This window comes from Cuculus canorus, chromosome 1, assembly GCF_017976375.1.
Source record: "Cuculus canorus isolate bCucCan1 chromosome 1, bCucCan1.pri, whole genome shotgun sequence".
Taxonomy (NCBI): Eukaryota; Metazoa; Chordata; class Aves; order Cuculiformes; family Cuculidae; genus Cuculus; species Cuculus canorus.
The window spans coordinates 179,732,652-179,750,091 of NC_071401.1; the positions used below are offsets into that span (position 1 = coordinate 179,732,652).

Consider the following 17,440-nt stretch of genomic DNA (forward strand, 5'->3'; position numbering starts at 1 on the left):
CGTGTGCCCCAGGTTTACATACTCAGAACAAACCACTCCACAAAGTGGTTCTTACTATTGTGTCCAAGATTAGCAAGAAATTACATGCACTGTGCTGCTATAACTAGGAATTTGAACTTTCTTCCAATTACTACCAGCCAAAATCCACTAATCAACCCCTCATTTTAAAATTTACTTCTGATTTTTCATTCTCCACCACTGCCTTTTATACGGTTTTTATCCCCATTATCTAATTGCTTCATTTCACAAAAAGATATTCTGCCTGCTTTTTTTCTATAAAGCACTGTCCAAGCAGCAGATGTTTAAACAAGTCCTAAAAGCACTTCATGTTGTCATAAAAACAGAGCTCCAGAAGCTCTTGCAAGGACGTGAAAAATTCTAAAACACACACAAAGATCTAAAAGGATGTAAGCTTTTATCTTTAATATTATCACGCTTCATAAAGGCATCTGTAGAACTAGCCAAAATTTTGAAACTGTAACCAAAAAAAGAGAGAAATTAGGTACTATAATTTTTTGGAACATAAAGGAGCTACAGCTATTTTACTCACACTGCATTTATCATCACTGCTTGTGATGCAAAGTGACTCTAAAATACTTTTAAAAATTAAGAAAAAAATGTTCCTTACATGTATACTTTTAAGACGAGGTCATCCTTTGAATCTCCTGCCAACAAATCTGCAATACTGAGGACTGCACAGCCAAAAGGCCGTCTATATTGTACATTGCAGGCATTTTTCTTTTCTCCAGCTCCCATTCGTCCTGCCAAACAAAATACATATTTGATGCATAATCCATGAAACTGTCTGTCTTAAAACCACAGAAGGGAGGCAGAGAGCAATCCAGCTCAGTATAGTGACAGGTCTGAGTAGATGATGCCAAGTGTACTCATTGTGAATCTGGTCCATCTTTATACTACATAGGGGTAACAAATGGTATAGGAAGTCCATAAATATGTGGTGATCTTGAAAGGTGTCAGACCAGAGGTACTGCTCATCCTCTCATGACCTCCACTCAATAAACACCACTTTCTGGTACCCAGTGACAGCCCACTCATGAGACTACCAAATTAAATTTAGAGTTAAGACATGACAGAGTGTTCAACATTTGCTGTCCAGTAAGAATTATTTTACTGTGGTTGTTGCTACTCGTGATTTATATAAGAGGTGTTGTGATTGAACTATTACAATTTAGTAATCACTTCCTGTGATTACAAACAGGCAGCTGGGTAGTAAGGGGGGAACTGACCAGCTGCAGAAAAATCAAGTAGAGATGAAATGCAGGGAAGAAACATGACAAATGGCAGAACAATTTATGATAAGGAAAGAAAGAAGGCAGTCAAGGAGAATGGATTTGAAACAAAATATTTTTCCTAGCCTTTTCTATTTGATTTAAATGCACTTGATCAATCTTCTTGCTGTGTTCCTGGCATTTGAGACTGTCCTTTTTCTAACCATTTAATTCAATTGTGCGCTGGCAGCTATGCATCTTTCCCACCAAGTCTTAATTTCTGACAAGAAAAGCCTATGGTTGCAGCCACTCCACGGCAATGCTTCCTTCAAATATTCCTGTGCCTCACAGCAGCTAAAAGAGTAATTGTTCATTTTAACACTATGTAGCATATAAATCTTATTTGAACTTTTTAGTATTTCAGTGGTTCATTTATACACTTGACAGAGAATATATTTGAAAACTATACAAGAGGAAAAATTCTACTCCTTATTCTTCTTTAAAGTATTTATTCTTGCCAAATATTTACCATACTTTTCCCCAATCCTTAACAATAAAAACAAAACACAGTATTTTGTTCATGAGAACGCAAGAAAAAATTATTCCTCAAAGTTGTAAAATAACGATTACTTTGTAAGAGGTTGCTTGCGAACTCAGTACAAGTTAGAGCAACTGTATTTCAATGCAAAATACCTTTCAAAAATAGGAAGAAATGTTATATTTAGTGCTGCAGTGATGCAACTACAGAGACAGTTTACAAAGAAAACAAAATAACTAGGAGGTCAGAAGCAGACCCAAAGCTTATTGTTTCATATCAGTACAGCTTTTCTATGAACAAGAGATGCTTGAAATTACTCTTCTCAGAACACTCATGGACTCCCAATGACAGCTCCATCATCTTAATGCAGTTCACATTTGCCACTTGCATTTTGTTTAGTTTTGTGATAGTAGCAAAATATCCTGCATCCAAACTCAGTTAGCAGCACACTTGAAAAAAATAACACACGATGTTCAGAAACCCAAAGAAAGTTTTCCATCAAAACCCAGGCATTTTTCTTTTCAAAAAATATACTGAAAGATCTAACCAATCTAACAAATCCCGAAGCTACCCCAAGCAGTTTTCTTTTATTTACTGTCATATGCCTAACAAATGTAAGATTCCTAGTCGCAGATGATTATACCTACCTATTCGGATAATGTGCACAGTGATATAGATGTCCTTCCTGAGTTCGCTGCTGCCCAAATCCTGCACAAGATCAGAACTTCATTATCTCTGACTTCTGATTAAAATGTGACATTTAAAGAGATCTTTACACACTGCTTTCATTGCCAGTGAAAGTGATAAATGAACAATGAGTTCATTTATACAGTATTAACAAATTATCCCTCAAATATTTTAAATTGGCAGTCATGCACTTGAAGACAGTGTCCTAGACTATCACGGGCTAGAATATGCTGTAATGCACCAAAATCAGTGGGAGGACAGAAAAGACTCACCGTGCGCCTCAAACAGCAGCGATGCATTTGTGCAATTCCTAATACTCTGTAAGCACAGAGAGTGCTGCACAAAGAATCATTTTGGAGTGAAATGCACAAGTAGGAAAACTAACTGGTCCTTGTTGGAGACAGAAAGACTGGTACATATGTCCACATGGGAGTTCAGATGAGTGTCCACATATTGCCAGAAAACATTAAACTTGGGAGTTCAGCAACCCTTTAAAGCTGATGTTTACGACAATGTAAAAGCTCAGGGAGCAGTCCTGAGTCAACACAGAACAACAATTTAATCTAACTTTTTTATTTTCAATACCCAGCACAACAAAGATTGAGAATAGGAAGAACTCACCACAAAAAGAGAGCAGTGTCTTTCAGGTTTTTCCGGACATTTTGGCAAACCATTTCTATTCAGCCTCAAAAAAAATCTTTCACTGCAAGAAAGCAAATGACAGACTTCTTGAACAACACTACAGGAAAGTGGATCTCATTTTGATCTTATTTCCAGATGCAACTTTCCCCAAGATATGAAAGAACGAAATAATTTCTTTCTAAAACTTTCAACCAAATCAATAAAAAAAAAGGAGAGAGTTGTTAAGGGTGTTTGTTGATTTACTTAACCATCTAATAAAATTACTAAAAATTCAATACAAAATAGAAGACATCAATTAGAAGAATGATATTATATGTCCTAGTACACAGAGAAACACAAGCAATAAAACCTATTCAGCCTAGAACTCTGTAGTATGTTGGTATTGATTCTTGCTAAACAAATGTCAGCACTGCCATGCTTGTATTCAACCAGTATTCTTTTTCATAGAGAGGAACATGATCCTTGGGGTCTTTTTATTTTTCCTACTTAACACTATCAAAATCTCTCACTAGAGTATGCTGGTTTGATCAGTCTTGCAAGAGTCTTTGAAGTTCCAACAGGATAAATTTCATTTTTGGAATTCTGTTTTGCAATCCGCTGTGAGCTGTTAAATTCTGCAGCAGATATACATATTAATACCACTACTAGGGAGATGCAGAGAATTTTGATTTCAGAATAGAAGAGGGCATAACACTTTGAGAAAAGTGTTTGAGAAATTACTTTTTGAAATATTTCTCTTTCATAGCAGGTCCATTATGGATAACCTCTGATCAGATTTCTCAATTCATACATGGGAAGTTTATGAAAACCCAAACTTTCCATGCTTCAGATAATTTTCTCCAAGATACAGCCTCATGGGGAATTTAGCAATCATATTTCTGCAGAGAGATGTGCAAGAAGAGAAGAACAAAGACTTCAGTTTCTCGTCATCCTCTCACCGTCAGCCCCAGTTGGCCAGACATCTGAGTCTGGATGCCCTGTAATGCTCAGATTAGAAACAAAATTTCCGAAGTGCAACTAGGTTTGTTTCTCAGCTGTATCTACCTCTTTTGCTTATCCCTGACGCTAAATGTGGTTTACCACTGCTCTATTCCATCCACAGCTTTACAAAATTCAACTGGAAAATCACTAGGAATATGCTGGATAAGATCCAATTCAATAGAGACTAATTACATCTTTATTGCACCAGCATTTGCCTTGTAGAAAATCTGCATCGATCATTCGCAGAATCAGAGTCATTCACATTGAAAGGGACCTCAGAAGGCCTCTAAGTCCAACTTGCTGCTGAACGCAGGGTCAACTATAAGGTTAGATTAGTGTGCTCAGAGCTTTATCCAGTCAGGTCTTGAAAAACTTCAGTTACGGAGACCACAGAACCACTCCGGAAAACCCATTCATGCTTGACTGTCCAAATTTTTTTCTTTACAAGCAGATGGACTTTCTCTTGTTTCAATTTATACCCCTTCTCTATCATTATTCCACCACACACCACTGATGCTACTGATCTCCTTGTAGGTACAGGCAGGTGACCTAGCTCCCCTCGAAATTGCTTCTTCTCCAGCCCCAACAAGCCCACTGCCTCCTAGGGCAGAAACTCCTGACTGCAACCAACGTGAGACCTTCCGCTGAACTTTTTTCAGTTCATTAATATTGGTCTTGTACTGGAGGACCCAAAACTGGCATGGCCTAACTAATGTTGAGCAGGGGATGATCAGTTCCTTAAGCAACCGTCTATGCTCTTGTTGATACAGTCTATAAGATGCTGTTACACTCAAAAGCACATTTCTTAACGGCTAAGTCTGGAGAATGCTTTATTTTTTTATGTGCCAGCTATCCAGGCTGAACCTACAAACAGAGACTTTTTCATTGTGATTATTTGAAAACATTTGTGCAATCCTCAGCTATGGGGCTTTTTTATCAGACAGCATAAAAGGCAGAACCTAAGAATAGCAGAGTAGAACTCAAATACCTCAAAGTGCATGAAAATGCTGTTTTCTCAGAAACATTCCTGTTTTATGATACAGCTAACTTTTGCAGCTTAGGTCACCATGGAAACTTTAAAACTGAGTTTTAAAGACTGTTTATGTGAGTATATTTTTACAGAGAAACAAGTTGGGATTTTGCTGTTGATTTGAAAATGGTTTTCAAAATAATTCCACCCTTTCATTTAGATTTAGCTCATTTGCAATACTGGAAAATACAGTAAAAAAAAGCGCAGAGCTTTGTTTCTAGGTCTCACGCAAAGTTATTGTACAGTGAGAAAGAATTATTATTTATATTACCAAAGCAGCTAAAGCTTTAGGGCCCCATTATGTTGGCCACAATGCAAAACTGAATAAAAAGTCTCTGTTCCAGCAGTAACAATACAGCTTCTGTGCATTGAAGCCTGCAGTGCATTGGTATGCTTCAATACAAATTTAGCCAGTACAAGGTGATGCTGAATTTCACCACCTTATCTTCGGATTTTAGAACTATTTGAAAGTAATACATACATATACACCACATTTCATTACATTTTTTGTCTTTAAAGCAACCACTGGACATGTTGGTTCAAATAAAAATACCATTCAACAAAAAACTGTGGATAAGCTATCTCCATAGTTTAGTTATGAACTGGTACATAATTTAACTGGGCGTGTATTCCATATTTATTGAAGCTTACATTCTGCAGAAACAAAGGCACTTCTTTTGAAATCTTTCTACTCACTATCCACTACGATACAAAAGCTCTGCTTATACTCACAGACCATAAGATTATGACTCGGAACACAATTAAAAGCCAAGGACTTCTGTCATGCCACAAAGAAATGCACTGATTGCAACAGACATGTAATGGTTATGCAGATCTAATTTCCTCATTTGAATTTGAAATGTTGTTTGACTGAAGCATAGGACCCAGTGGCAATGAAAAAAGGAAACTGAAAACAACAAACAATGCAAAAAAAAATTCTTTTTTCGGTGCTTTGACACCCCTTTGTGCCTGAAATATATCACAGTACCAGTTACAGCTCAGATTGAAACGGCTGTCTTTGAACATTACCAGGGAGCAAATGCAAGCAGTTAGACTGGTAAGATTAGAGGAAAAAAATGGCATTTATATCTAAATACAGAGAGCATGTGCATTTAAATACCATTTCAAAGGATTTCTATAGAGACAGGTTAGAAAATGGTTGAGGAAAGGAAACAGTTTTCCTAAAACAAAATAAAGACAAAATTCCCAAGCTCTGAAAGCTTGGCTTCAAACAGCAGCAAAAATTCCAGAGACTTAAGCCAAGGGCTAGTAGCCTATTGCACAGAAGCTTCCTCAGCAGTCAATTACACGTGCATATATACAGCAGATACCCACAGCAGTACCCCAGAGCAGAAATACCTTTCCTTTATATTAAGACAATTTGATTCTAGTTTAGACTGCAATGATTTTTTTTTTCTGAGCACCAATCTCACCACTTAAACATGCTGTACACACTTAAACCCCGCTGTCTTCCTACTGAAAATAAGGAAATAACTAATGCTGGACAGATTAATTTAAGAAGGTCAACAAGGGATTTTTGTACTGTAACTTCCCCTGCATTAGCAAAGTAACAGTGTGTTCTAAATCTGCAGGCTTAAGGCAGGCATTTAAAAGAAGCATGGCCACAAACTGTTCTATTTTCATAAGTGACCCCTATTTCCTTAGTATTACCAGGAAAATGTTACCAGTCACATGTTACCAGTCTAGACAGATTGCTTGCTCTGTGATTTATAAACACACTATCAAAAAACAGTCAGATTTACAGTACATGGCATATTCTTGTGGTAAAGCTATGTCATCAAATAGTCATAGCTTTTGGTATAGCTTTACTTTCAGACATCTTTATAAATGCTCTCTACTTAAATATAGGTTATGGTGATTTCTAAAGCAAATAAGAGACAATAAGAGACCGCCATATAATTCACTAGCTCAAGTGTATCACAACCCATAACAACCATTACTGTATATTCATTAAGAACTTGAATCTGATTAGACATCATTTACAGCTAAACGACCATTGACTTCATAAAACGAAAATCAGAGACAAAATCTTACCCTCATACTTAGTCATGAAATACAGAGAAATGTCATATAGCATGTCATATGTTACTGAAGTAAAGATAATAAAACCTTAAAAGGACATTCTTAATCAGAGGATAACTGAATGATAAATGTACTAACATGACTTAGCAAAACAAGTTGTTCCAGGGTAAATCAGCCTCTGTATTTTAACTCTGTAATGCACTTAGGAAGACCATACCTAAATTTCTAATCGTAAAATAAATAGCTGTGAGCAAAGGGGGAAGGAAAAAAAATAATGGGTAGATCTTGGCCAATTCCAGATAAAGATCAAAGCATTAACACTAACAAAAATAAATTAAACAAAATCATACTATGATGTTATATCAAAGTTATATCTTCATGTCTCATAGTCATGCTGACGATACGCAGAAAGGAGAAGAAAAACATTTTCAAATGCCAGCTTTGTGTTATTTGGAGCCCAGTTTCCCTTGGTTAGCTGTACAGTTAATGAATAAAAAAGGAAAAGGAAAGAAGAAAGGGAGATGGAAGGGGAAATGGGTGGGGAAAAAACAGATACATGTAGTTATAGTAGGCTCCTGCTCTCATCTTCTATCTCTATCAACTGAAGATAGTCTTAAGAAATTAGTTTTTATGAACACACTCTATATTATTTTTTATATTTGCAACTGTATTTTAACCAAGAGGTAGCTTTACACATTTCTTAAAAAGAGTAGCAAGTTACTCAGGAAACGGTAATTTGATTAGTTTTTATGAGGTACCAGAGGCCAAAGGATGGCAATACAGTTTTAAAAAACAGCACACTGGAATCTATCAGCTAAACTAAAGAAACAACATACACCAGAAGCTACAGCTCTCAGTAACACTGAGCTTAGTCTGCCACCATGGATAAACATTTTGCAAGCATAGCATTATCAGTGCACAGACCTACAGATCCTTTAAGCTGAATTGCAGTCCTGATTATTATCCTAGTCACTGACTGAGGTAACAACATGGAAACAAGCAGATTTAGTGTATCTTTCTCCAAAGATGGAAATTGAATTTGAAGACAGCAGGAGGAACTGGTAAAAGCAAAGGGAAACAAAAGCATTTAAGAAAATCAGTATCTGGGCTTCTACATATTTATCACCATTTTGGTGCTTACAAACGGCAAGCTTGCACTCTTTTGTGCCAGCCCTGAGATGCCTTTTGACCATCACCAGTGCAACTGCAACATGTTCTCAATAGGCGATCTGTCAAACTACCAGAATGTCACTAGTGTGGAATATATCTCAACACTACCTCAATCTGTCACAAATACACCATAGCTGGTGCACATACAGTTATTCTAACACTGCACTCGTTTCTGGACGTAACTAATTTAAGTTGGACTGATGATACTGGAGGTCTTTTCCAACCTAGTGATTCTTTGATTCTGTGAAGTTCCACCAGCTACAAGATAGGTCATCTCTTGTGCTTTTATCATTGCAATTAAAAACAATTATTTCTCACATTACTTTTTAACTGTTACAATGCAAAGAGTAAGAGAGCTATTTGTTAGCGAGTATGAGACACCTAATTGATACCACAGGTTCCTTCTGCTTGAGTTAGTTTGTCTGCTTTAAAAAGCATCTATCTACACAAAGTCAGATCAAAGATCCATATAAACCAGGTAGGTACAATTGTTCAACTGAATACAATTATTCATGAGAGGAACTAGGCTATATCATGAAATACAACTGATTTCTAACACATTTTCACATCTGGGAACAGCACATTTGTACTTGTTGATTTGAGGGCATATGAAAAATACAAAAAACAGGCTCTGCCTCCACATACAAAAAAAAACCAACCTATTTCAAAGTGTTTTCTTGTTAGAGTACACCCACGCCTTTTTTAGAAACTCATTCCTACCATTTCTACCTCATTTTACTTATCCATAAATGTAGTTATTTTCCTGCAAATTCACATCCAGCAACTCCCATACAACTGCTGAATAGGACGGTCTGGGCAGTCAGGCCAATGCAAATAGGCTTGCTGAAATGCCAGCTCCTCAAAAAAATACTTGGAACACTACCCTGAAGTAAAATGCTTGTAATTCAAGAATGGTCAGTATTTTAAGAGCATTTTATCGAAAATGTCTAACTAATGACAGCAAATTACAAAGCATTGCACAAAGTCAAATTAAAAGAATGATATGTAATAATTATTAAAACATCTAGAAGCTCTTAAGGTCAGGATGAAGCCTTTTGATCACCTGACAATGAAGGGTAATATAAACCTGTAGAAAAGACATTTATAACAGAAACTTATACAAGGCCAAAACATTTGGCAGGAGGATGCAGCTGTGCCAAACATTCCTTTCACGTACATTTGATTCTGCTACCTAAACTATATCTGCTCATACTATTGCTGTTGACAAGTATGTAAAACTGAGTTACCAAAAAAATTACTCACTTGCAAGGGATAAATAAAATACAGTTTTGCTACTGATAGCTGAAAGCTAAAAAAAAAAAGAAATTAAATATTAATAGGTACAAGGGAGAAAAAGGATAGCCCCATAGAAAACTTTGTAAGACACCAAACCACTGATTTCTCATTGATTCCTGTGAAGAGTTTCTAAATCCAGAACAGAGTTTTCAGGATCAAAACCAGGGAAAGAGTAAAAATAAATAAATAAATAGAAGCCCCACACATTGCAAGGCAAGTAAGAACCGTAAGTTCTAATGTTTGATTATTCTATGTTGAGTATTATAAGTCAGGCTATTAGTTGCAGTGAGTGTCTTTTACTTCACTTTCACTGTTTTGCTTTGTAAAACAACAAACGAAAATGTGATTAATAGGCACAGTGACTGACTGGGAAGGCACTTTAGTGTTCTTACTTCTGATGTGGAGGAACTCCACAGCAGGCAGTTCAAGTCAGTATTCTCAAAGAAAAAGTATTATTTACTTGCACGTGCTTCACATTTCCAGCCTGACTGGGACCAAAAAGACTTTTTAGCTAATCTCCTCTGATGACTACTACTCCAGAATTTCTCCCTGTCTAGGATCCAAGCATAAGAGAAGACCTAAGACTTTTACTACTTCACCACTCCTGCCAAGAGAAGGCTGACTGACTATATCCCTGCACAGAGGAATCTTTCTGCTTATAATGAGTAATTGGAAAAAATGAGGTACATTTTCTGAAGGGAATGTTTTCCAATTTCTAGAACTTCAGGCTTCTCCTTTAAGCTGCTTTTTATAACTCTATAGTTACCTCCAATTACAATCATGACAAATACATTCTTGTCCACAAGTAGAAATTAGCAAGTGTTTTGTCATAAACAAAGCAAATAATGAAACAACTAAGCCTGATTATATATTGTGTGTATATATATATACATCACAATATAAAGGATCACATTAAAAAAAAATTTAAAATTAGCAGCCAGATTGACAAATGGCCATACTAAGTTACCCATCTAAAGAAGTATTTTTATTTCAAATGCGTAAAGGATTAACAGAGCAGTGGCTGCTCTCTTGCTGAAGTGACCTTTACATTTCCTTCAAGGTGCTTCAACCCTCCCGAATGAGCACGAGGTAAAAAAAAACCAGGCTGGTTTTGGTTATTCCTGTTTCTAAGGAGGAACAAAAAAGAGTAATAAGTGACTAAACTACAATGGAGGACTCCTAAAAAAGTCTACTAGCCAGAAAAGCCAAGACATTTAATCTCTCCTGTATCTATGAGGTACAGATATATGCGCATTGATTTTGCGTAATCCGCTGTAGGATGAGATATTTTTGTGCACACTGCACAGGAAATTGAAAATAACATTGAGCTATCCTACACTGTGATTCACTAAAAGTGCAGATTATGCTTTCATGGAAATACCACAAAGGAGAAGTAGCCCTGAGCCAGTTCTGTGCTTCTGGTTTCCATGGGTACCTCCCTCTACCAGGAAGTCTGCTAGGTCCTTTAGCTCAAATCCCTGCCCTCCGTAGCAGGCACATCTGCATGGAGAAAGTCAGGATCCAAGACAACTTCAAGACAAAAAGCATCTGTGGATAATGTGGAGGTATCTAAGTAATAATTTCCAAGGAATGGCATCAATGAAGTGAGGTTTGCAGACATTACAGAAGTAGTATTTTTAGGGGGAAAAGGCAGAGTAGCCTATCACCTAATGATAGATTAAAACTTATAAAGAGCACCTAGATTGTGTATGACATGGCATTGTACTGAGCACATTTTCATGAAATATTTTTTCTTTACAAAAATCTTACGTTGCTGAAAAATTACAACATTTTCCAGTCCAAACTCAGCCTCTGTAGTCAGTCTCCACTCCTCTCAGAAATTCTCAGCTACTGGGATCAGATAACTTAGCCTGAGATACAGTTAAAACATATCCTTAAACAACTGGAAAAAAAGACACACACTTTTTTTCCTAGAATGATATTACTTCTCATAGATAATGGTAGAAACAACATGGTAGAAACTCTCTTTATGCAGTGTTATTTATTAATTAAGCTTCTGAATTTCTGTGACATTCAGAAACACAAAACTTAAATGTCAAAAAATTAGATATTGTACATACAGGAGCAGCAAATCTGAATATCAACTAACGTGCATGCATGTAGGCACGTACATATAACTTCTTCCTCTGTATCACTCCAGCTCCTATATTTGAAATACATTGCATCATCTGAAATGATATCCAAATCTGGTTTTAAAATGCCCTCCCAACCATTTCCCAAACCTAGTTTTCTTCTTCTCTCATTATAGAATCATAGGATGGCTTAAGTTGAAAAGGACTTTAAAAATCACCTAGTTCCAACCTCTCCTCCAATGGGCATTGACATCTAGATGAGGTTTCTCAAAGCCTCACCCAACCCAGCCTTGAACATCTCCATGGATGGCGCATCCACGACTTCCCTGGACAACCTGCTCCAGTGCCTCATCACCCTCACAGTAAGAAATGTCTTCCTAATACCTAATCTATATCTGCCCTCTTCCAGCTTAAAACCACTCTATCACTGCACTCTCTAATAAAGAGCCTCTCCCCAGCTTTCCGGTAGGCCCCCTTTAAGTACTGGAAGACTGCCATAAGGGCTCTCTAGAGATTTCTCTTCTCCAGGCTGAACAGCCCCAACTCTCTCAGCCTGTCCTCATAGGGGAGGTGCTGCCGCCCTCTTATCATCTCCATGGTCCTCCTCTGGATTTGCTCTAACAGATCCACGTCCTTCCTGTGCTGAAGACTCCAGAACCGAACAGAGTACTCCAGGTGATGTCTCACAAGCAGAGTAGAGGGGGAGAATCACCTCCGTCAACCTGCTGGTCACACTTTTCTTGAGGCAGCCCAGGATACAGTTGGCTTTTTGGGCTGTGAGATGTTAGAATAAAATAAAGGAGCAAGGGTCTCAAAAGAACATGGGAAGGAACAATAGATGCACATATTGTATACAACAACAAAAAAGTCCAAATTACAATTTCTAGCATGAAATACTTGCACAATAAGCATCCTTTAAAAGAAACATAAAAGAAATTGAAATTAATTAGCAGATGGTTCTAAACTGAAACTTCTTGACCAACTTGATAAACTTCAACAATGAAATGATCAGCCTGGCAGGTGAGTGGAGAGCAGTGGACAGTGTCTACCTGGACTTCAAGAAGGGCTTTGACACTGTCTCCTATAAGTTCCTCATTAGTCTTGTTAGAGGTCAGCAACAAATGGTGTAATCCAAGGGTCAATAATGGGCCAAGTTCTGTTCAGAAGCTTCACCGATGACCTGGATGATTGGGCAGGTGTACCCTCAGCAAGTTTGCTGATGATACAAAAGTGGCAGGGGCGGCTCATACACCAGAGGGTCCTGCTCCCATCCAGAGGGACCCTGACAGGCTGGACAAATGGGCTGACAGGACACTCCTGAAGTTCATCCAGGGGAAGCACTAAGTCCAACCCCTGGGAAGGAACAATCCCATGGACCACTATGTGCTGGGGGCCACCCACCTGGAAAGCAGCCTGGCAGAAAATGAATAAGGGGCTGTGGTGTACTCCAAGTAGAACATTAGCCAGCAATGTGCCCATGTGGCAACGGAGGCCAAGAGTATCCAGGGCTGCACTAGACAAAGTATTGTCAGCAGGTGAAGGAAGGTGATCCTTCTCCTCTCCGCTCAGTGCTGTTTGTGCCGCACCTGGAGTCCTGTATCCCATTCTGGACTCTCCAGTATAAGAAAGACACTGACATTCTGGAGAGAGTCTAAGAAAGGCCATGAAGACTATTAAGGGACTGGAGGGAAAGATTGAGAAAGCTGGATGTGTTTAGCCAGGGGAGGAAAAGGTTCAGACAGGACCTTATTAATACAAATATCTGAAGGGAGGGTGCAAAGAGGACAAAGTCAGGCTCTTTCAGTGGTGCTCAGTGACAGGACCAGAGGCAATGGGCACAAACTGAAACACAGGAGGTTCCCCCTGAGCATTAGGAAACAATTTCTTTTCTGTGAGGGTGTCTGAGCACTGGCACAGGTTGCGCAGAGAGGTTGTAGAGTCTCCAAATCTGGGGACATTTAAAAGCTATCTGGACAAGGTCCTAGGCACCCAGCTGTAGTGGAATCAAACCAGATGACTTCTGGAGCTCCCTTCCAACCTCAACCATTCCACAATTTTATGCCTACGTGTAACACATAAAGGCAGCACAACGAGCTGAGTCATTTGTGTCTTCCTGGAAACAGAGTTCTTTACACATTCATCTCCATCTTTCACCTCTGCGAGTTAATAACTGCCATGCTACAACATTATCACTTGTCTTTACTTGGCTTGAGGTTCCAAATGACTATAATTGACAAACTGTTCCTCACAACATGTGACATTCTTCATTAGCCAGAGGGTCATCTATATCAGATTCTTCTCCTGTACTTTAACAACATCCATAGCCTTGCACTGAGTACACACCCTGCAGCTTCACAAAAATACTCTTCAACTCTCTTGTGCTCTATTGTTTAGAAACAACAAAGCCTTTAACTATTCAATTCTCCTGCATTTACAGTGCTGACGCCTGAAGCATCAGACACTGAAACTCAAGTGTAACTAACTTACATGCTATAAGTAATATGGAATCTTTGAGCTCTTGCTCAAAAGAGGCCACAGATATACCTTCAAAGAAAGACATCTTGGATTCTCAGTAAGTCTTCTGGGCAATGAAAATGTATTATCAACTTGATTCAAGAGATATCCAAGCCCTTTATTGCTGTTGTTCTGACTTAACAATTAACAACAGTCAGTTGCATAAGCTTTAGTTATAGGGATAATTAAAAGCTGGGTTCTTTGAGCTGTGCTAAAATAGAGCAGATTTCAGGTTTGAAGACGTTGACACAGCTTGCAAAGAAAGGCCTTTAACCATTCTCTTACTATACCAAAATCCTTTGAGATTTTCATAGAATAAAGGGGAAGTGAAATACTCATTTCTTAAAGGAAAACTGACATTATGGCTTCTTTCTAAAAAAAAATAAAATTAAATAATAATAAAAATAAAAAAATAAATTAGAGCACAAAGTAGTAAATATTTTGACCAACAAAATATGGATTTTAGCTTTCGGCAAACAATTTAACTGACTTAAAGCAAAAGCAGAAGTGAAAGAAGAAAGATACTAAAAGACTGAAGATGCGTGTGCATATCACTAAAAAGGTGAGGTTGAGAGTACAACAAAGGAAGAGTAATCTTATTCTTTGATATAGTCTGGAATTTACACAACTATTAAGCATATAATCAAAAGCTCACAACATAAAAATGCAATTTCTTTTCACTGCCCTTGCATAAACAGCCTGCTCCTCTTTGTGCTGCCTAAGAATCTGTGCTCATTTGAGGGCAATATGATAGTTACAAACAAGGTTGTTCAAGGTGATAGGAAAAGGAGGATTAGCATGCCAACTTATCTCTGCTGCTCAAACAGATGGGGCCAGAGGCATCAATCATTTGTGATAAGAAGTTCATATCATATTGACACAGACACAAAGTATATATCAATGAAAGAAAATTTTGCTGCACTCCATCTTTCTGAAGTGCTGCCTTGAAATTGTTTTATTAAAAGCACTGCTTACGGAAAAGGTTAGAACATTAAGGAAATGGTTTAGAAAAGACAATTCTACACCATAACTGTGTGGCACATTGTGGATCTAAGAAAAAGAATTTCTACAGCAATATGTTGGCATAACAGAGGCATAAATTCTACATAAATGTAAAGGTCAGCAAAACAACTGGGACTTTGGGTAGATGATGCAGCATTCTTATGCATATTCATCAATGCCAAGAACAGTGTCCACAGTTTGAATGGAACAAATGTAGGCAGCAGACTCAATATCCTCCACTCCCTTTTCCATAACACGACCCAGTGTTGTAAGTGTTTTCAAAATTCTCTTAAAAACAGGCAAGATCTCTGGAGAGCAACGTGCTATAAATATAAATACAGTCCTAACAGCATCCACACTGGAAAGGCAGGTATTTTGGAGAATATTGGGATGTTTAATTTTTTTTTAACATAGTCACCTAGTAAGTATTTTCTTTAGAGGTTTTGATTCAGTTTGGTTTTTGTAACAGCAGAACATTCTTGTGGCAAGAAAAAGTTAACAGTCTCAGTGAATAATGTACATTGTCTGGAAAAATAGTAAGCTGTTACTTTGTCCCTTGCAACTTGTTAAACTGATTCTATTAAAAGCTGATAAGGGAGATTGTTCAAGAATCTGATAAAAAAAAATCAATATACTTTTGATTAAAGGATTGGTGTTCTTATAGCTCCAGTGTAAATGGTCCTCTGGCTGCACTAAGGTCATCACTGCTGCAATAAACCGCTGTCTTGAATAGAAGATGTAAGTACATGTGGGGGAAAAGTATGTACTGTGATCAGTTGTCTTTTATTTCTCAAAAAGTCTGCCACTACAAAACCACTATCTGTGTAATATCTTGAAATTCATACTACTGGCTTTGTAAGTGTTATCTAACTGCAGGAAAAGAGGTTAATTTCATTTACTTTTTTGCTGCTAAGAGAAGATCTCCCCAAAGCAATCATCACCACACTCTTCAGTACTCTAAATGTTGGGAATCTAAGCACCTTCATATTCCAACTCTAAAACCAGAAGTCAGTGATAATGTCTTAGGAAGAGAAAAACCATAAAAAAGTTCATAAATCTTATAAATGATCAAACATTACAGTAGATTTATAAAGCACCTAATAAACAGCAACAGAACACAAGATCATTGCACTCTGGTGAAATGTTGAAAACACACATTTTGAGTCCTTCTTTGGAGCTCTAACAATGTCCTATCCAAAGTCTAAACTTAGTTAACTAAGTGCATCTCACATTAAATTAACTTCATTCAGGTGTCTATAATCCCTTTGAGCTCTGAAACTGTATTTGTAATATGATTGTAATGTCTGAAAAAAACCACAACATTTAACTCCCAAAGTAAAGATTTACATAAGTAAAACTGAGTTACTCCATGTTTTACAGAATTTTCCCCCATTCAAACTATGATCCTGTACTATCAATCATACACACACTATTTAACTATCCACATGATCAAACTAGTTCACTTTTGAAGAAAATCTCCTGATTGCCTCTACATTATGATTCACAATTTTAAGCTAGTGAACTGCATTTCTTCTGCATAAAACTAAAGTGGAACATGTGCTTTTGCCACTTGGTCCACATAACTACAGTTAGCCCAAAGGAAAATCCTTAAAACAAGTCACAAGTGGCGTTCCCCAGAGCTCAGTTCTGGGTCCAGTCCTGTTCAATATCTTTATCACTGACCCGGATGAAAGCATTCAGTGCACCCTTAGTAAGTTTGAGGATGACACTAAGCTTGGAGGAAGTGTCAATCTGCTGGAGGACAGGGAGGCTCTACAAAGGAATCTGAACAGGCTGGAGCAATGGACTGAGACCAGCAGGATAAGGTTCAACAAGGCCAAGTGCAGAGTCCTGCACTCTGTCACAACAGCCCCGTACAGTGCTACAGGCTTGGGGAAGAATGGCTGGAAATCTGCCTGACAGAGAAGGACCCAAGGAGTGTTGGTTGACAGCTGCCTGAACATGAGCCAGCAGTGTGCCCAGGTGGCCAAGAAGGCCAGTAGTATCTTGGCTTGTATCAGAAGAGGATCAGGGAAGTGATTCTGCCCCTGTACTCTGCACTGGTGAGGCCACACCTCAAAAACTGTGTTCAGTTTTCATACAATGATAGAATCACTAGATTGGAAAAGACTTTCGAGATCATCAAGTCCAACTGTACCTGTCCACTACTAAATCAGATCCCTAAGTACTTCATCTACCCATCTTTTAAATACCT

At 37.9% G+C, this 17,440-nt stretch overlaps 1 protein-coding gene across 4 annotated transcripts in view; it reads right to left on the minus strand.

Moving 5' to 3' along the window:
• The window catches only part of DOCK4 (dedicator of cytokinesis 4), a 248,507-nt gene that overhangs the window by 129,191 nt on the left and 101,876 nt on the right, over positions 1-17,440 (minus strand). For all 4 annotated transcript variants that reach the window (XM_054056438.1, XM_054056437.1, XM_054056436.1 and 1 more), the window contains exons 9-11: positions 3,076-3,157; positions 2,415-2,475; positions 629-761 (exon numbers count right to left, since the gene is read on the minus strand). In XM_054056438.1, the coding sequence (XP_053912413.1) occupies positions 629-761; positions 2,415-2,475; positions 3,076-3,157 (276 nt within the window). The remainder of the gene's footprint in view (positions 1-628; positions 762-2,414; positions 2,476-3,075; positions 3,158-17,440) is intronic.